At 36.6% G+C, this 20,532-nt stretch overlaps 1 protein-coding gene across 3 annotated transcripts in view; it reads right to left on the reverse strand.

Annotated features, from left to right (window-relative positions):
• Nucleotides 1-8,641: 8,641 nt before the first annotated feature.
• Nucleotides 8,642-20,532, reverse strand: part of TRPC3 (transient receptor potential cation channel subfamily C member 3) — an 81,359-nt gene continuing 69,468 nt past the window's right edge. The window contains exons 11-12 of one of the 3 annotated variants that reach the window (XM_059067563.2): nucleotides 12,223-12,298; nucleotides 8,642-9,512 (exon numbers count right to left, since the gene is read on the reverse strand). In XM_059067563.2, the coding sequence (XP_058923546.1) occupies nucleotides 9,370-9,512; nucleotides 12,223-12,298 (219 nt within the window). In that variant the 3' untranslated portion in view covers nucleotides 8,642-9,369. The remainder of the gene's footprint in view (nucleotides 9,513-12,222; nucleotides 12,299-20,532) is intronic. The other 2 variants (XM_067036974.1, XM_059067565.2) reach the window with 2 other exon arrangements.

Below are 20,532 nucleotides of genomic sequence, written 5' to 3' on the forward strand. Positions count from 1 at the left end.
GGAAGGAAATGAAGCCCCACCCCGCCTCCCAACAGACCGCCCACTGACTTAACCCGCTCCAATGAGAGGCGGAGAGGAACGGAGGGCGAGCTCCAGGAGACCTGAGAAGGGTGGTTTCCAGGGAGACCCGAGACGCAGTCTTGGCTATGCCTCTGCCACCGCCCTGAGCCCCAAGTCTTAAGTCTTTTCTGTGTAGAGCCTTGACTTGAAGCCCTGGTAGATTCTGACCTGTTTCACCGCCACTAGAAAGCATCCCTCAAAAAATTAGGTTTCACCGCCATAGGAGTTAGCTTACAGCAGCATAGGAGTTCTCAAACTTTTGGCCCTAGGACCCCTTTACAAAACTCTTATAAACTATTGAGGACCCCAAAGACTTTCTGGTTATATTAATTATCTATTGATATTTACCATATTAGAAATTAGAACTGTTTGTAAAAAATATATTGAAAAAAACAATGAACTCATTATATCAATATTTTAATGAAAAATAACTATTTTCCAAAATAAAGAAAAGTAAAAAGACTGGCTTTGTTTTCAAATCTATTCACTGTCCACCTGAACAGTGAACAGGGGAGTCCCTGATCTACTTCTGCATACAATCTATTGGTATATGTTGTTTTTTGTTTCTTTGTAAGTATATGAAGAAAATGTGGTCCAAACTCAACAAGTGGTAGTTTTTGAAAAGTTAGGTGCAATGTGGAATGTGGCTCCATTATACAACATCCCCAAAAGTCCATTTGTTAATATCATCACAGATTCCATCAGAAAAGTTTCAAAGTGTTGGAAAGTTGTCAACCTCAGATGACGGATATAAATTTTTGAAAAATTCTAATTTGTGCTTAAAAGCTTGAATTTGAAGCATTGGCAACAAATGTCAATTATTTTCCTTGAAATGATAGTTTTCCTTCTTGAATTCACTAGAAAGTGTATGCCAAGTATCCAAGTCTAAATAATCATAATTTTTCTGTCAGTCGTGCTTTCAAAAAAAGTTCCATGAAAAAAGCAGCGAGTTCAGCTAGCAATTTAAATAACCATACAAGTGCTTTTCCTTGAAACAACTAATGTACTTCCGTATTCAGTAGAAATGCTTCATGCATACTTCCCATGTCACCCCACAGAGTATTAAAAAGGATATGTACTCGGACTTCTTTGGTGGTCCAGTGGTTAAGACTCCGCCCTTCCACTGCAGGGAGCCCAGGTTCGATCCTTGGTGGAGGAACTAAGATCCCGCATGCCACGTGGCATGGCCGAGTTAAAAAAAATAAATGATATGTACTATGAGTAGAGGCTTAAAATTAACAATTTTCACTGCTTCATAAAGAACATTTTTACATGAAACTTTGTTTCCTGTCAACGAGTGGCCTTGATCCACGCTTAAGTACCAGCAGTATTAACCAACCTTGCTGTTGTACCATTAGTACAAATGTCCACACAGTGAAAAAGGCAAGTAGCATCTTATTGTTATGAAAATACCTTCAAAATCACAGACCCCCTGAAAAGGCCTCAGGAACCCTCTGACTATTGCTGGCCTATAGTGACCCATGATCTGATTGAGAGCGGACCTTCCTTGATTCACTTTCATCAGTCCTTCCTTTGTGCATACCACACTCTGCCTACAGAAATACTACAGATGAATAAGTGGTTTCTGTGGTCTACCGGGGAGAGTTCACAAATGATTTCTGTGGTCTACTAGGGGAGAGTTCACAAATGTTTGTGAAACAAGAATTAAGCCCTTGAGAAGAGGTTCTTAAGAAAAGAAGGTTTTGCCCAGGTCCCAGGATATTCCAGACAATTCTTTTTTTAAAAAAATTTTTTAATTTAAATTTTATTTTTATTTTTGGCTGTGTTGGGTCTTTGTTGCTGCACGCAGGCTTTCTCTAGTTGTGGAGAGCTGGGGCTACTCTTCATTGCGGTGCAGCAGGCTTCTCATTGCAGTGGCTTCTCTTGTTGTGGAGCACAGGCTCTAGGCACGCGGGCTTCAGTAGTTGTGGCACACGGGCTCAGTAGTTGTGGCTCGCAGGCTCTAGAAGGCAGCAGACTCAGTAGTTGTGGCACACAGGCTTAGTTGTTCCGCGGCATGTGGGATCTTCCCGGACCAGGGCTCGAACACTTGTTCCCTGCATTGGCAGGTGGATTCTTAACCACTGCGCCAACGGGGAAGCCCCAGACAATTCTTTTGCTGAGGCCAAAGTAACTCACTATTGAAATAAACAACAATGCCTGAAGATGGTTTAGCTGTGTAGAAATTTGGAGAAAATATCACTTTAGACTCAACAAAAATACAGATAAATTTTAGAAGTATATTAAAAAACTAAAGCCATAGAGGAGATAAAATAGAATTGTTATAGAATTTTATGGAATTTAGGGGGTTGGAAGGTGTATTAGTTAGATAGAGCCACCATAAAAAGTAGTACAAACTGAGTGGCTTAGACAACAGAAATTTATTTTCTTGTATGATCTCACAGGCTAGGATTACAAAACCAAGTTGTCAGCAGGGAACCAAACCAATCCTCTGAGGCATTTCTCCTGGGCATGTAGATGGCCATCTTCTCCCTGTTTCTTCATATGGTCTTCCCTCTGTGTTCGTCTGTGTCCTAATCTCCTCCTCTAATAAGGCCATCAGTCATGCAGGATAAAGGCCCACCCTAGTGACCTAACTTTAACTTAATTATTTCTTTAAAGGTTCTTTCTCCAAATACAGTCACATTCTGAGGTACTGGGGGTTAGGATTTCAACATGTGAATTTGGTGGGGGCTGGGGGGTGGGGGGGAGGCAGAATTCAGCCCATAACAGAAAGGAATTTGTTTCATTTTAAAAAGAATAGAAGAAACCACAAAGAAAAAACAGATATGAAAAACAAAGATTAGACATTTCAATATGTCACGAAAATTTTAAAACAAAAAATTTTGGACTTCCCTAGTGGCACAGTGGTTAAGAATCCGCCTGCCAATGCAGGGGACATGGGTTCGAGCCCTGGTCCAGGAAGATCCCTCATGCCGCAGAGTGACTAAGCCCGTGCGCCACAACTACTGAGCCCACGTGCCACAACTACTGAAGCCCACACATCTAGAGCCTGTGCTCCACAACAAGAGAAGCCATCGCAATGAGAAGCCAGCGCACCGCAATGAAGAGTAGCCCCGCCCCCTGCTCAATGCAACTAGAGAAAGCCCGGGCACAGCAACGAAGACCCAATGCAGCCAAAAATAAATAAATAAATTTATTTTTAAAAATTTAGCATAAATATGTGCAGTTAGTATCTTAATAAACAGTTAATACAAATATTTTAAAAAGAAATATAATTATTCCAATAAGAAAAACATGAACAGACAATACACAAAGAAGGTGGCTGCTGAACAAACATAGAAATTTGTTACCTTCACTTGTAATCAATAATATTAAAGCAGGATACCTTTTTTGCCTTTCAAATTAGAAAATAAATTTAAATGATACCACTATATGCTGTAGAGAGAGCGTGTGCTCATCATCCATGAATGATGCTTTAAACTAGTAATAAAACCCTTTTCAAAAGCAACTTAGTAATGTATATCCAAATCTATAAATTATGTGGCGATATTTTTAACCTATAACCCCAATTCTGGATATTTGGTCTATGAAAACAACACAAAATAGGTTAGAAGCCATGATCGAGGCATTATTTAAAGTAGGAACCTAACTGTCCAATAATAGGGGAGTATTGCATCCCTCCACTTTCCGGGCTATTATGCAGCCATTGAAAGTTAAAATAATGAAGGCTGTAAAGCAATGTGGAAAGTGCTCAGGATGATAATTTTAGAAGAATATCAAATTGTGTGTATACTATGACTTCAATTATAGGAAAAGACTGTTAAGAAATATACCAAAAAAACTTTAGTCGGTTATAAATTGAAGAATTATGAGCCTCTCCTCCTGTTTTTTTGTTTTCCATAAGGTGTTTATTTTAAGAGTCATCTGTTTAACTGGGCATAGTTTCCAAAGTACACAATCCACTGTCCCAGTGATTGCAAGTTTCTGATAAAAGGTATTCTAAGACAGTGAGTACCGAATCTTCCCACCGTCTATTTTCTTGTTTCCCTTTTTAGGTCCTGGCAGTGCATGTTAACAATTTAAGGAAAATGGTACCGATATCAATATTGTTATGTTTTTGTATTATAACAAACAAACCATCAAAATATCAAAAACCTGGTGAAGTGGACAGACATTATCTTTTTAAAAATGATGCTTGGGAAGTATTAATAGTATTCCAAGACTGGGTGAAATCTTAGAAATCATTAATTCAATGTTTTCCCTTTTGGATTCACAAACTATTTTCATAGTAGTGTATAATCCTTCAAAGCCCTTAGGAATTTTAATAATAATTTTTTCATTGTGTGGTTTTGCAATTAATTTTGTGTAATTTTTGCATAGAAATGGAACTTCAAAGAAAAAGTATTTAGATTGCTATTTAATTAAGATGGCATTATAGAATTCATCTTTATACAATATTTATAATATTTGTAATAAAACATAGGCTGGCAATGCTTATTTTCCATTTAACAAGTGATGCCCACTGTTTATTTCACTTTCAGTTAATTGTGTAAAAGATGAGAGGTTTTCTTTTGAAGATCAACTTTTAAAACATAGAAATGAGGCTATGACATTCTCAAAAATAAATAAAAAGAGCTTGTATGATATGTTACTTGGAATTCTTTCATTCTGCATCTAGAAAAGGCAAAGGATGTTATTTTTTATTTTTAAGTACTGTGTTCTGTTTCAAAATGATGAGCAAAGTTTTCAAACTACTAATTTTAAGCACTTCTCAAATAATTAGCAGGGTGGGGAGTTTTTATTCACAATAAATGAAATGCAAATTAGACAAAATTCCCACTATATTTTCTCTTTTTAAACATGTCTTAAGGTAGTAGCAACATCTTGGTGGGCTACATTAAAAAAAAAAAAAGCCAAAACAAAACCCCAAAACACAACACAACACAACACAACAAAACCCCAGATGATTGCATCTCAGATGTGATAAAAATTGCCATGAGACAAATTTACTGAATTACCATGCACTTCAGTAACTTATAACCTTATGTTGTGGTCTTAAAGCAATCATTGTAAGCATAAATTAAACAACTCAGTACTAAGAATAGGAGCATTAAATTTGTTATTCATTGTGTTAAAACCATCAACACAGCTAAAGGTGGTTGGCTGAGTGACTGAGTCATGAGTATATATATTGGTCTCCACTAATATGTGGTACCAATTTGGAAACTCTCAAACTCTTGTTTTAAAAGAAAAAAAAGGACAATTGAAAAAAGAATAAAGAAAAAATAGTAGCCCTTTTAAACTGACTTTAAATAAAAGCAAGATATGGAAACAGAGATCATTACCACCTTGGAAGATGATATTAACCTTCTGAAACGCCTCTACAATGCCCAGAGACCAGGAAGCCCTGGTGTAGCATAGCCCTGTTTCACTGGACAATGTATGAGACCAGAGAAGTTAAGTGATTTGTTTCAGGCCACACAATTAACAATTAACGCGGCTTCAGTTTCCTTTAGACATTGGCCATATGACACTTTACCATCCCATTTACAAAAGCTGCTCTCATTTGGTTTATACATTTGAATTGAAATATGTTGGACATGATGGGGAAAGAGAATTATCCTAACTTTGCTCTTTCTTTTTTTTTTGGCTGGAGCCGTGTGGCTTGTGGAATCTTATTTCCCTGACCAGGGATCGAACCCAGCCCGCAGCAGTGAAAGCAAGCATGGAGTCCTAACCACTGGACCGCCAGGGAATTCCCTAACTTTGCTTTTAATAATCACAACATATTTATGTCATTTCTAAGTTTCAATAATGCACAGAACTTTTTGAAGACACTGGATACTATTTTGCATAGTCCCTTCTTTTATTTCAAGTCTATGAATCCAAGCTTCTCAACATATTGTGAATTCCATCAAGTCAAGGGCCCTCAGTAAGTTTAATAAAGCAAGCACTTACAAAGTGCCAAACTTTTAAAATAAGCCTAAGAAGCCAGTTGAGTGTTGCCTTTCCTTGATCTTATCTGTAACAGAGGAAAAAACTAAGCATAGCAAAGAGGTCAAAAAGTAAGAGATATTGGACTTTGATAGTCCTGTAATTAATCATAAGCACCTAAATGTCTTTTGCTAGACAAGTTGCTTTTGGTCCTGTTAAAGTGTTCCCTTCTCCAAGTTGCCCCACCAACTTCTTGAAGCTTTACTTTTAAGCCCAACATGCCTGTTACAATAGTAAGTGGGTCAAGGACTTGGCGGCCCAGGGCTATCAATAACCTCAAAGAAGTATTAGTTCTCACTGTAATCCTCTAAACTAATCTTCACCTCACCCTCAAGTTACCACAGTAATACCTACGTCTCAGGGTGGTTCCCTAGACGCAAATTCAAACAAGATTTGGATGCGGTGATTTATTGAGGGAATGCTCTCAGGAGAAAGGGAGGGAGGGGAGAAGGATAAAACAGGGAAGAAGCTAAAAAAAGATTGGGTCTCAGCTGGAGTCTAATTGCAGCCTAATCCTAGCCAGAGCTCTGAAACGTGAATTGCACCAAGAGTTGGCCCTACCTTGACAAAAGGGGACAGCTTTTTGTGCGTCCACGCCAGTTGGTCGTTTATTGGTGTGAGGAGGGGAGGTCATAACGACCAGACCAGGACAGGGCTGCTTTCTTTCAGCTGAGGGCAATTCCCTGAGGAACAGGATAGCTGGGAAGGAGCCCACACTCAGGATCTGAGAGATGCATGCCCTGGTCCTCCATTAAAGGTGATCTGGGCAGGGCATCCATAGTATCAATAGCATCTACCACACCTTGGTATCACATCTTCCTCTGGACTACCGCCCAGAAACTATAAAAAAAGAAAAAATGTGAAATATCAAAAACATACTAGTTTTGGGCTTCCCTGGTGGCGCAGTGGTTGAGAGTCCGCCTGCCGATGCAGGGGACACGGGTTCGTGCCCCGGTCTGGGAGGATCCCACGTGCCGCGGAGCGGCTGGGCCCGTGAGCCATGGCCGCTGAGCCTGCGCGTCCGGAGCCTGTGTTCCGCGACGGGAGAGGCCACAATAGTGAGAGGCCCGCGTACCAAACAAACAAACAAAAAAACTAGTTTTACACAAGCGTAGTAAATAAAGGAGAAAAAAACCTATGTTGAGAGCTCTAGAGTTGTGAAAGATATGGACTGAAAAGATGTATGTACTCACATGGCATTGATGACATGAGTTTTATCTTCACTCAAGACTCCAAGAATCCTAAACTAGCTGCTTTTAACACGTTTACATTCAACATTTTTCCAACCCCAATCAAAAATTTAACTTATTATTCTGCTCCATAGCTGTAAGCAAAAATATCCACACTTGGAATCCTAGACAATACTATGTATAAGACTGAAAGTGTTGTCTATTATGGAAACTCCATATCTTTACTGTTGTAATATATAGTAACATATAACAATGAAAAATTCAGTATTTTATTCTGTTCTGAGGTATAACATAAAATACACAAACTTTGAAAAATGACACTCAATGGTGTTTTTGTATGTTTTCACAATTTAAGATCTCAACTTTAGTAACTTTTCTACTTCAAAAAAACCTAAGTTTCCCTTTAGGGTGGTGTAAAAACCAGTATTTCTGCACAATTCACTGGAATTTTTTCCTTTGTACTAAAAAATCTCTTTTTAAAACCAAAAAACAAAACAAAACCCCAAAGGAAAGTCCTCTACCTATTATGGTTTCTGCAGCTATACTATTAGCATAGCACAAAAGTTAATGAAATATTCTACAATGGTAGCAAAAAATGTATAAAGTTCTTTTCTTAATTTAATTAAGTCCCCAAAAGTAGAAATTAAGAACTAATCTTTAAAGAGCTTTATGTAGTTCCATCTAATGTTCATTTTTGTCTTCATGTCTAGAAAGGCTTCCTGTGTGATACTAATGACTCAAAGTATTATGTATGTAATTGGCTTTTAGAACCTATAAAACTATCTTTGAGCTATGATCATAGTTTGTATTCTGGTTAGATTTGAGAGGAACAGACTGAAGAGAATTAGGACGGTAAGCATAAATCTATGAGAGATTTAAACCTAGCTGGTTAAAAAAAATACTTTGACGTTTTATGGTCTGTGAAGAGAGGAGGGAACTTACCAGTCTGTATCTATCCCCTTTCCTAGTAAAGTCATGAGGTATTGTGGATATTACCAGTGTTCAGCTCAGTTATATAGTAAGTCATACACATACATCACAATCTATTCTGTGTAGCAAGTGTAAGTGAAATGCCTTGATAAGGAAAAGCATGTCAATCATTGTAAGCAATGATGGCAAGAGATGCCTCAAAGGAAAATGAAACACACCTGGTGATGCTTGGACATGGCTTTCCAGGTACACAGCCATTGCTCATTCCTATTCCTCCCCATAGGATACCCTCCAAAACTCAGAGTGGAGCTAACAGGCAAGATATGAAGTCAGTTGTTGATAACTTATTTAGCATTAAAGCGTCAGAGGCAGAAATTAGGAGGTTATAACAAACTAACAACCCTGCATAACCCCCGACTTTACAAAATTCACCACCCCACTGACTAAATTCACATTACTGAAAAAAACCAAATGAAAATCTAAGACAGTAAGCAAACAGTATATACTTTAGAAAAATCTTTAATGTGTTGTTTTGAACAATTCTATGAAACAAGTATGTAATGTAATTATATTTTCTATTAACCCATTTCATTGTGAAATTCTTCATTCAGGGATCAAAGGTTCTAGGATTATCAGTGATGTCAAAAATTCTAAGAAAAATCTGACCAAGTCATAGCTGTTTGTAAAATTTTTTCAGTTTATATTTTTCAAAAAAAAAATCTCTTTAGCACGTGGACAAGGGAAGATATGCTACATAGTGATGGCCTTTTAATTTTTATTTGTATTTCGTTGGCAGTTCAGTTCAGTTGGTTTTGACAACATTTATTGAGCACCTACTATGTACCAGGCACTGTACTAGATGCTGGAGACACAAAGATGAATAAGACATGGTCCCTGTCCCCAAGGAGCTTACAGTCTCTTAGAGGCAAACAGGTAGTGCAAAGACATACAGTTTATTCTAAAATGGACAAAAATATCAATAATGTAGTAATATTGGGTCTTTAAATACAATGGCACGTCATTGTTTGTGATGTCAAGGCAGACAATTAAAATGAAGACGATTTGCATGTGATAAAACAGTAAAATCATTAAGACCTAACCTTTACAGATTCACATGATAAAGGTAGTTAATACTAAAAATTTACATCATAGTTTTTCAAGTATTTCATACTTAGAAATATTATTGCCCACATTTGTGCTATAGTCAAAGCCATAATTCCAGGTTACTGAATCATTCACATCTCAGCACGCTGGGATTCAGTTTCTCACTGAGTTTATGAATTAGAATGGCTAATTCCTCAGTCGCTTGGCTCTTGTCCTCCAAAAGTTCATAGCGAAGGCTGGAGATATCTTGCTTGATTTCTTTTAATTCACCTACGGTATTAGTATTAAAAAACATATAATTGGTAATTTGCCCTTCGTATTTAGAAAAAAACAGAGTGAAATTTATACATGAATGCATTTGTCTCATAACATCTCCAACATAGTTACTTTAGGTGTTTTCCTTTAGAATGTTTAAGGAATGTCTGCCTTTAAAAAATGTACTGGCTTTTGAAAAAAAAAGCTATAAAAAGTAGTTCAGCTATGTTTTAAAAGTAAAACTCAGCTAAAGTATTGTCCTGTGGCTTAGCCAATTTTTAACACAAGGTGATTTCTCTGTTAACTGGTCTATAATCAGAGTATCTCCTTTCTATCTTCAGGGAGTTTGTCTGGTTTCCTGAGCCGTAAGGGTTGACACCTATATGGATCATCTCCCATTGCTAGGCTGGAAGGGAATCCTAGCAAAATGAAACATTTCTAAAAATGAATCAATCTATATAACAGGCAAATACACATAAGAAGTAAATTGAGGTCAAGTTTGAAGTAAGGGAAAGGAAGGAAAAAGAGTAGGGGTATTTCTTAGGGAAGGCATGGCAATGAACATGGAGCTAAGGAACAAACAAATTAGTTTCTGTGGCACAGGGGATGATGTATAAGGAAATAACAAGCAATGGTGAAATTAAGGAGTTTAGATGTGATACCACTGGCAATGTTTACATACACAGAAGTCTCCATAGGAAACTTCTGGCTATTAAAACACAACTATTCCCATAATTTAGCTTGGTAATACTCTGAGCGTGTGTAGATTGCAATTAATAACTGGATTCTCTTGCAAATAATTATAATGTAGATAAGTCATTGACCTTAAAAGGTAAACCTTGGGGCATGAATTTATCTTGAATCCAAGAAATGATTCTTTAAATCATTGGCACTTTAATAGCTTTCTATAATAAAATCATATGTAAAACATATCTTTCATGATATTTCCTGGTATCTTTATGATGCTTTAAAGTATAATCTATGGTTTTTTATTATATAAACATCAGAACCTTTTATTTTAAAGAATTCTAACTCTTCCTCAAGAATACACACAAAACATTGGATGCTTTTTATGGCAAAAAAAAAGGTGGGGGTGGCTTTTCGTTTCACATTTGGCAACATAGAGGAAATAAACTGATCAAATTCAAAATCGTGAGGCCAGTCTTTGGTGGAAGAAATGGATTCTCACAGCATTTAATATCATATTTGGACCATAAGCCCAGTGGGCCCCCTTTCACCTCCCTACTACTACATTCTCCTTCCTTGTTTTTGAGTTATGGGAAGCCTACACACTAAGTGTTGTACTTAGTCTGCCAATACAGGAAACACAAATTACTCAACCTCTTTGGAATTTAGCTTCTTCATTTATTCAGTGAACAGGTTAAATTATATGATATACTTTCTTAGTTAGAACTTTGTTCAAAACTCCAAATTTTCCTTAATTCGTTTTCCTCTTTTGTATAAAAGGACTTGGAAGATGACTCCTTGTTTTTGATGCTGTCATGGTGGCCCATTGCCCCCTTCACTTAGTTTTTTTGTTTGTTTTCAGGGAGGTTATGGTACAACAGATAAGGTTTCTGCTTTCTAAACTAAAACTCAATTCCAATCCGGTCTCTCTGAGACTGTTTCTAGATCACCATGATTGGATTTTTGCTGGTATCCAATCACACATTCTTAGATTTCTACAAACACATACCATTGTATTGACTCAGATTTGTAAGAGATTCCTTGCATTAATCAAGTAATGGCTTCAAAGCTCATTCAACCGTTTAGTTTAGCCTTTTCTTATCAGCGTAGCACTATCTAGTAGCATCTCACTGGTGTTGAAAGCTATAGTTGCTACTTTTAGGGCAACTTATTTCTCCCTGGTTGATTTCTTTCCATCTCTGGACCTGTTCTTTGGCTTATACCCCAGCCTTTGATGAAAAAGTGTTATAGTCCAGACAGACATGCTGCCTAGGATATGCCTGGAAAACAGGTGCCAAGAAGAAAAGTGAAAGGCACACGAGAAACACCAGATGAGAAAAATGGGTTAGAGATTTCTTTCTGGACAACAAAGTAAAGATTTTTCTGAAGAAATGTGGATTCTGTTTGAGCCAACGTTATTTTACCTGCATCACCGGAAAAATGTTAACACTCAATGTGAACTCCCTGAAACAGAAGTGAAACTACAGACTACTTACGTAATAGGGATTAAAAACTCCCAGAAAGATGGCAGACTTTACATTCTAAGAAATCAGGGCATTCTGTAGTGATAAACTGTCTCTGATTGACAACTGAAGTAACTGTTTCTTTAAAAAGATAGAGTTTTAGAAATGTAGTGTAAGATTCTCCTGTCAATCTTGGAGGAACCCAAACAGTTACCTGAGATTGTATTATTTTTTTTTATTTTTCACACGTTTTAGTTTTAATTTATTATTAAAAATGTTTTGTACTGAAATCAGTAATGCCCCCATCTTTCCTACTGGGGTTAAGTGGCTTAGTCTTGCTTTGATATATTATGAAGAGTCAAAATACAAGGCAACTCCAAAATCAACTTAAATTTGTTTTTTTTTTTTTGAAAGCAAGGTAAGAAGGAATTGCACTAACAATAGTTATTTCTGGTTGACTTTTACTTTCATTTTTTACTTTCCCATATTGGATTTTTAAAGTATCCTTCAATATGAATTTTCCAAGTTCATTAAATTAGTTGTAAAAGGATGTTTCTCAAGTTGAAGGTGCTTACCTTCATTAACTTCATCATTTTCTTTGTCTACTTGTGCTTTCAAAACGTACCGCTTTATAAGTCTTTTCATTATCTGCTGTTGGGCCAAAAAAAAAAAAAAATTATATCACCAATGATACACATAAGTAATCTGGATCCTATTTCCCAAAGAGCCTTACATACCTGTAAAGCAAAGAACTCAGGGGAGAGAAGCTGTATGTAACTATTTACAGAAGACTCGCCCAGATTTCAGAACCTCATACCTTTTCACCTTGTACTGAGTTTTACTGCATGATCCACAAACATTGCCTTGACCCAGACTTCACCCTCACTGCCACCCCACTCAGGGGATGCAAGAAGCTTCAAAAGAAGTTAAGCTGAAAGACTTCAATTCATGGCTTCTCTTTCAAATAATGATTTCTCTTTAAGGCACATTGACACTAAATTATCATCTATAGATACTACCTTATTTCTCACTGTTTAAAAAATATATAAATATATGCTCAATATGGAGAATTTGGAAAATACAGAGAACTAAACAATAAACAAAAATCATCAATTATCCCACCATCCAAAGATAATTTTAGTGTATGTCTTTCCAATATCTTTAAATTTTTCATATATACTAATTACAATATGTATTACATTTTATGTTGCCTAAATACCATATATTCTGTTATATTATATGTTTTCCTCTCATAGTAATATATATTGTGAATATATTTCAAACTATATATATATATAAAATTATATTTCAAACTAAATAAATGCTCTTACAAGATAATTGTTTATTCATACAGAAAAAATTAAATTGGAGCCCTACTTCATACCATGCACAAAAAAAGTAACTCCACATGCATCTTAAATATGAAAGACAAAGCTTTTAAATCCTTTAAAAGAAAGTATAGGAGAATATATTTATAAATTCAGTGTATAACTGGATGTTTTTTAAATAAGATAAAGAATTCTAATTATAGTATTTCTACTATAATTATAATTCTATTATAATTTCTACTTTTCAGATTTATAAACTCAATTTCATTACAATTAAAACTTCATTAAAACTTCTCTTTATAAAGATACCATGAAGAAAGTAAAAAGGCAAGCCACACACTGGGAGAAAATATTGATGATACTTACAACTGGTAAAGAATTTGGATCCAAGATATATGAAGAATTTTAATAAGAAAAACTCAAATAATCCAGTAGAAAAATGGGCAAAAGACAAACAGGCGCTTCACTGAAATGGAATTGTGAATGGCCAATATGCATATAAAATAATCTCAAAATCTTTTCTTGGGGAAATACAAATTACAGTTAAAAGGAGATACATGGGGGTGGGGAGGGGAATTGGAGGAAGGCAGTCAAATGGTACAAACTTCATTATAAGATAAATAAGTACTAGGGATGTAATGTAGAACATGATAAATACAATTAACACTGTTTTATGTTTTACATGAAAGTTGGTAAGAGAGTAAATCCAAAGCGTTCTCATCACGAGAAAAAAATTTTTTTTCCATTTGTTTAATTTTGTATCTATACGAATTGACTGATGTTCACTGAACTTATTACGATAATCATTTCATGATGTATGTAAGTCAGATCATTATGCTGCACACCTTAAACTTATACAGTGCTGTATGTTAATTATATCTCAATAAAACTGGAAAAAAGTAAAGAAGTGATACAATTTTATGTCTAAAAAGGGAAAAATTAATAAATCTTATAATGCCAAGTGTTGGAAAGGATATGGGTCAATGGGACTTTTGTACTTCACTGGCATGAGTACTAGTACAGTAGACCACTTTGAAAAACAAGTCGGCATCATCTTTTTGTAATTGAAGTACAGCTGATTTACAATATTATATTAGTTTCAGGTATACAACACAGTGATTCAATATTTTTATAGAGTACACTCCATTTAAAGTTATTATAAAACAATGGCTATCTCTCCCTGTGCTGTACAATATATCCTTGTAGCTTATTTTATTCATAGTAGTTTGTACCTCTTAATTCCCTATCAATTTGGCCTTATCTTTTAAAGTTGGACACTTGCATATCCTTTCACTCAGAAAGGCCACTCCTTGGTATAGGCCCTAGAGAAACTTAGCACATGTGGACCAAGAGACAGACATAGACAAGGTTTATAGCAATCTTGTCCGAGACAGCAAAAAACCTGGAAACAATCCAAACAAATACGAACAGAAGAATAGACAAATAAATCATGGTATGTTACACAATGTAATGTCACTCTGTTCATTAATGAAATTAATTAATGCAATTAATGAACCATGGCCACACACAACAGTATGGATGAATCTTAGAAGCATAAATGTTGAATGACAAATTCAAGTTGCAGACTTCACAAAGTATGAAACTATCCTTATAAAGTTTTAAATAAAAGTAAATCCACATAATGCATTTTTAGGACTATCTATATTTGTGATAAACCTATATTTGAAAAGAAAGCCAAAGCCAGAGGATGAGCAACGCAGACTTCCAGATAGTGACTACCCCGTAGGTGGAGGCAAGGGTGTGGCCTAGGGAGGAACACCCATGCAGAGGCAGTGGACAGATAATGTTATCCCTCTCATGGGAGTGGTGGCTTCCTACGTATGCATGTAATTATACTTCATAATTGACGTGCTGCACATATTCTTGTGCATATATCACACATTAAAAAGACAATAAAGGAAAAAAAAAGTTCTAACTGAAATGCAGATATAGTGAGGGTGGAAAATGTACCTCAGTTTTAAGAAAGTGTGAATTATGAACCAAAGTGACCCACTCGATGCCAAGGTCAAGTCAAAAGGAAAAATCTAGGATAATTCAAAATGTCTGTCTCAGAGAATAATGACAGATTGAGAGAGAGCCCATGCTATCCAAAAGGAAAAGCCCGTTGTACCAGTCATAAGAAAATATGTATAAAACTTGTTGAGTGGTGTGGAATCTGGACCCCAGGACAGACCTTAGGCAGGACTCATTCATTCATTCACCAAATATTTTTAGGGAGCGCCAGCTCTGTGCCAGGTACCATACTAGGCACTGGAGATGCAAAAGCGAATACAATCCCTGCTCCAACGAAACCTCCCTGACACAATTCACTGTGACGGGCGGGATATAATTAAGTTTAGGGGACAATGCAGGCATATGCCTATAGAAAGAAAAAACAAACGAAGTGTTTATCAGTTAAAAGCAGCTTGAAAGGCAGTAATACAAATCAGTGGGAAAGAAAGGACTGCTCAACAAATAGGGCCTAGACAATGGACTATCCTTACAGGGAAAGTTAAGATTAGACCTTCCTCACACCATATATTAAAGAAGAGAGCCAAATGGACGAAAAATCTAAATGTGAAAAGCAAAAACTTTGTAAGGAATATGGTGATGTTTCTTGAGAAAGCTAACAGAAAGGATAAGCCATAAGGAAAATGTTGATAAATCTGACCATATTAGGACAATTTAAAACTTTCATACAAGGAAGAATATCAATAACATGTAATCTTATGTCAGATGGGATTTTTCCTATTGTCCTGGAATTGTTGATAAACCCAAGACTGATGAAAAAGGATGCTAAGTACCAGGTCAGCCACCATGGTCTAAGACCACATTGCCCCCTGCAGCTGGAGCCAGCCACCTCCCCTCAGGGTTTACTGAGACTCACTAGACCAGTACTGAACTTACCAACTACTTTCTCCTCACCTCACATAAGGAAAGAGAGTGAGACATGGGAGGGATCATGGGCTTTGCGGGGAGAGAGGTTATGCTCTCCCTCACCTGTGTGGAAGGGAGAAGGTGCAGCCCGCCTCCTAGAAGCAAAGGGAAGAAGGAAATCCAAGGCAATGTAAAGTTTAGGGTTGCCTGTAGGAAAGGGAGCCTGGCATCCTACTCCCAATTAGATGTCTGTTCTAGCAGGCTTGCTGGCCTGATCCTGGTAATTTAGTCAGAAAGGAAAAAGAACTATGATAAGAGAGGAACAGCCATTGGGTCAACCTGTACTCTCAATATTTGACAAACAGAGACACATTTCCACTATGTTGGGTAGAATACACATCAGTGGGAAACGATAATCTTTTCAATAAATGGGGCTTGGACAATGGGCTATCCTTATGGGAAAGGTGAAAATTAGATCCACACCTCAAGGGAGAGCCAGATCTCTGCGTCAGGGAGCTGTGCATCACCTTTTCAAACCCTTTAAACATGCCCTTGCCCAGTTAGACAGGCAGCAGTTTGGTGACGGCCACAGGCAGGACATCAGGATTTGATCAGTGTTAGAGCACTAGTGACGAACAACAAGGAAGAGACTGCAACCTGCAGTTAACTCAAGGCAAAAGATGTTTACCTTTCAGCTTCTCCCCCTTCCCTCTCCACAGAGCACAGGATGAACACCTAGAGGAGTTAACAGGAGGAGGTGTGGATAAAGCAGACCACAGCCTTTAGCCACTGGAGTCACCTTCAGAGGTTTAGCTTGTGCTAGGATTGAGAAGGAGAGGAGTGCTAGATTGATTTGGAGAGTTTCTTTCTTTCTTTTTCTTTTCTTTCTTTCTTTCTTTCTTGCTTTCTTTCTTGCTTGCTTGCTTTTTCTCTCTCTCAATAATTTTATTTATTTATTTATTTATTTATTTATTTATTTATTTATTTATTTATTTATTTTTGGCCATGCAGCATGGCCTGCAGGATCTTAGTTCCCCCACCAGGGATTGAACCCGGGCCCTCAGCAGTGAAAGCACCAAGTTCTAACCACTGACTGCCAGGGAATTCTCAAGTTTCAAAATAAACATAACTATCTCTTTAATCACAAATGTGAGACTTTCTAATAACCCAAAGTCACTGGAAAGTTATGGAGTCTTGACAAGGTGTTGTAAAGGGCTCCTTCATTCAGTGGAAAAGAAGAGTTCAAAATAAGACAGTTAGTGGGAAATTATTGAAAACAAAGTCACTTTTATACACTCACAGGCTGCGACTCCTTAGTGAACCATTACATGAAGTTAAAAGACAAACCAAAGAGGGAGAGAGGCTGCCTGCAAAACATACTGACCAAGAATCAGTATCCAGAACATGATAGAATTTTGACAAGTCACTAAGGTAAAGACAACAGCCAAGTAGAATTAGGAAAAAGAATTTAAATTCACAAGAAAGGAAAACTGAATGACCAACAAAAGTATGAAAAGATGTTCAATCTCATTGGTAATCAGAGAAGAGTACATTTTAAAAATTAATACCAATTCACACATATACGTTTGGCAAACATTTTTTCTTTTGAAAAAAATTCAAACCCACAGAAAAGTTGAAAGTAAAATAAAGTGACTTCAGACCTTTCATCTTGATTCACCAATGTTAGAAATTTGCCACATTTGCTTTACCTTGCTCCCTGCGACTATTATTACTATATTGCTAAAGCATTTGAAAATGATTTTCAGACATCATGTCATTTTATCCCTAAATATTTCCATGAGTATCTTCTAAGAATGTTCTCTTATATAACCATGCTACAATGATCAAACTTTAGAAAAATTAACATGGATCAAACTGTCTAATACAGTCTATATTCTGTCTCATTTTCCCAATCAAGGATCCCATGTTGCTTTTAGATGTCATGTATCTTCAGTCTCCTTTAACCTGGAACAGCTCCTTGGCCTCTCCTTGTCTTTCATGATGCTGACGTTTTTGAAGTATAAAGGGAAGTTGTTTTGTAGTTTGCAAAATTTAAAAATTCTGATAATACCAAGTTCTTGTGAGAACACTGGGAAACTCTTATACCCTGTTACTGGAAATAGAAATTGATATTACCACTCCCAGGTACACAACCCGGAAAAACACTTACAAATGTGCAAAAGGAGACATTTACTAGAATGTTCAATACAGCATTATTTATAATAGGCAAAAATGGAAAATAAGCTAAATTTTCATCAACAGAGGAATAAACAAAAATTTTATATTCATACAGTGGGATATTATAGAGCAGTTAGAATGAAAAATAAGATATATGTGTATCAATATAGATAATTCTCAAAAATATAAAGATAAGTAAAAAAACCAGAATACATAATGTTATTTATATATATTTCAAAACCACATAAAACTAGTATCAATACATAATGGTATGAATATACTTATGTAAATAATAAATAAAGTATACATGGGAAGAACATACAAGAACTTCAAGATAGTGAAGATCGCTGGGGAGGGATAAAAGCCAATGTAATAGAGTAGGGGTATTTTAGTTGTATCAAAATTTCCTTACAAAAAAGATCCAAAAAGAATATGGCAAAATGTTAATATTTATTAAAGTAAGATGGTAGTGACATAGATGTCTAACAGGACATTTTGTGATACCTTTCTGTCTTTCTGTGTTTGAAATAGTCCGTAATCAAAATTTAAAATAAAATAAAAACAATTAAAATACTCTTATAAATAGGTTTTTTTTTTTTTTTTTTAATTTTTGTGGTACGTGGGCCTCTCACTGTTGTGGCCTCTCCCGTTGCAGAGCACAGGCTCCGGACGCGCAGGCTCAGCGGCCATGGCTCACGGGCCCAGCCGCTCCACGGCATGTGGGATCTTCCCGGACCGGGGCACGAACCCGTGTCCCCTGCATCGGCAGGCGGACTCTCAACCACTGCGCCACCAGGGAAGCCCTATAAATAGGTTTTTAATGCTGCCTAGAAAATCGATGTGCCTCGCTAGCCTGGGCATTCATTCCATCTTCAGTAGCCAACAGTCCTTCAGTCATGATAAACAAATATTTTTCACTTTTACAAACAAAGCTGTAAAAACTTCATGCTGTAAAGAAACTGAGAATAACTCAGGACTTATAAGGGTCTTATTTAGTACCATTCAGAAGTGCATTATTTAGAAATACTATCTCCAGAAAAAATGAAACTTCTAAAAATTTAAGTGAGGCAGAAGTTTGGAGTCAAAAATCTATGAATTTGAATGTAGGCCTTTACTTACTAGCTGAGTGAATTAAAGGTGCTTAAACTCTTTAAGCTTCCATTTCCTCATTTATAAAATGGGGGTAATAAAACTCAACTAATAAGTTGTACAGGTTAAAAAATCAAACGCATGTAAAAAGCATAGATCCGGGCTTCCCTGGTGGCGCAGTGGTTGAGAGTCCGCCTGCCGATGCAGGGGACGCGGGTTCGTGCCCCGGTCCGGGAGGATCCCACGTGCCGCGGAGCGGCTGGGCCCGTGAGCCGTGGCCGCTGAGCCTGCGCGTCCAGAGCCTGTGCTCCACAACGGGAGAGGCCACAACAGTAAGAGGCCCGCGTACAGCAAAAAAAAAAGAAAAGAAAAGCATAGTTCCTGCTTAGAAAAGGACAGCTCTTGTTGGTATTATTTATAAAGTTTGAGGACTAAGATACTGCTACCCACATTCCCTAGTATAATATCTAAAACATTTATGTAACATTATTCAAAACCACACTTAGAAAGTCTATGAAAACTTACTTTACTGCCAGATAGAAAGTCTATGAAAACTTACATTTACTGCCAGAAGGGACAATAACAGGAAAATAAAATATTTTAAACATTCATATAGTGTTCAAGTTCCCTAGAAATATCCTGAGCAAAACTATTCAGATTAAATTCCCTCATTGAAGGGAAAAGAAGAAGGCATATTCATCGCCACCTCATTTTTAACCCGCAGGGAAAATTATAGTTATAGGCTTAATTTTTTCCCTTCAAAATTTGATGTGTTTTAAGCTTTCCATGCATCCCACAAAAATGTCCACCTCAATATTTATAGCTTAAATATCCTTTACTACCACCGCACCAAGTTGGAGTCTCTCTAAAAGGCAAGACGACACCTGCTATTGGACTGAAATCAGTTTCCCCACATATGACACTACCTGGTAATAGTCCATCCCTTAGTTCATGTTGGAAAGATAACTGATGTGAATTCCAAAATGATTTACAGCTCAAAGAAGGTGCAAAGTTTAGCCATTTCCATTCTATTAGGTAGCTTGTCTGGTGAACCCAAGGCAGTATTGTATAGCAGTTGAGGAAGTGGGCTACAAGGACAAATAGCTTGGATTTGAGTGTGTTTTGAGTTATTTACAAGCAATCAAATCTTGGTGACAATCTGTGTAGTGTAAATGTTAGCATCTATCTTGTAAAAGATAATACAAGTTAATTACATAGAAGGTGCTCAATTAATGTAACTATTATTCCTTATTATCATTTATGTTGCTTTTACAAAGAAAATTTTGATTAACCCATCTTAATAATGCTGGTACTGTAGGCAAAGATCATGAAACTTGTGAGTAATAAGTAAAAGTATCACTTAAAATATTATCTTTACCTAAATTTCTGATGGATTCTTTAATCAAAGCCAGT

Source organism: Kogia breviceps, chromosome 6 (assembly GCF_026419965.1).
Source record: "Kogia breviceps isolate mKogBre1 chromosome 6, mKogBre1 haplotype 1, whole genome shotgun sequence".
Classification (NCBI taxonomy): Eukaryota; Metazoa; Chordata; class Mammalia; order Artiodactyla; family Physeteridae; genus Kogia; species Kogia breviceps.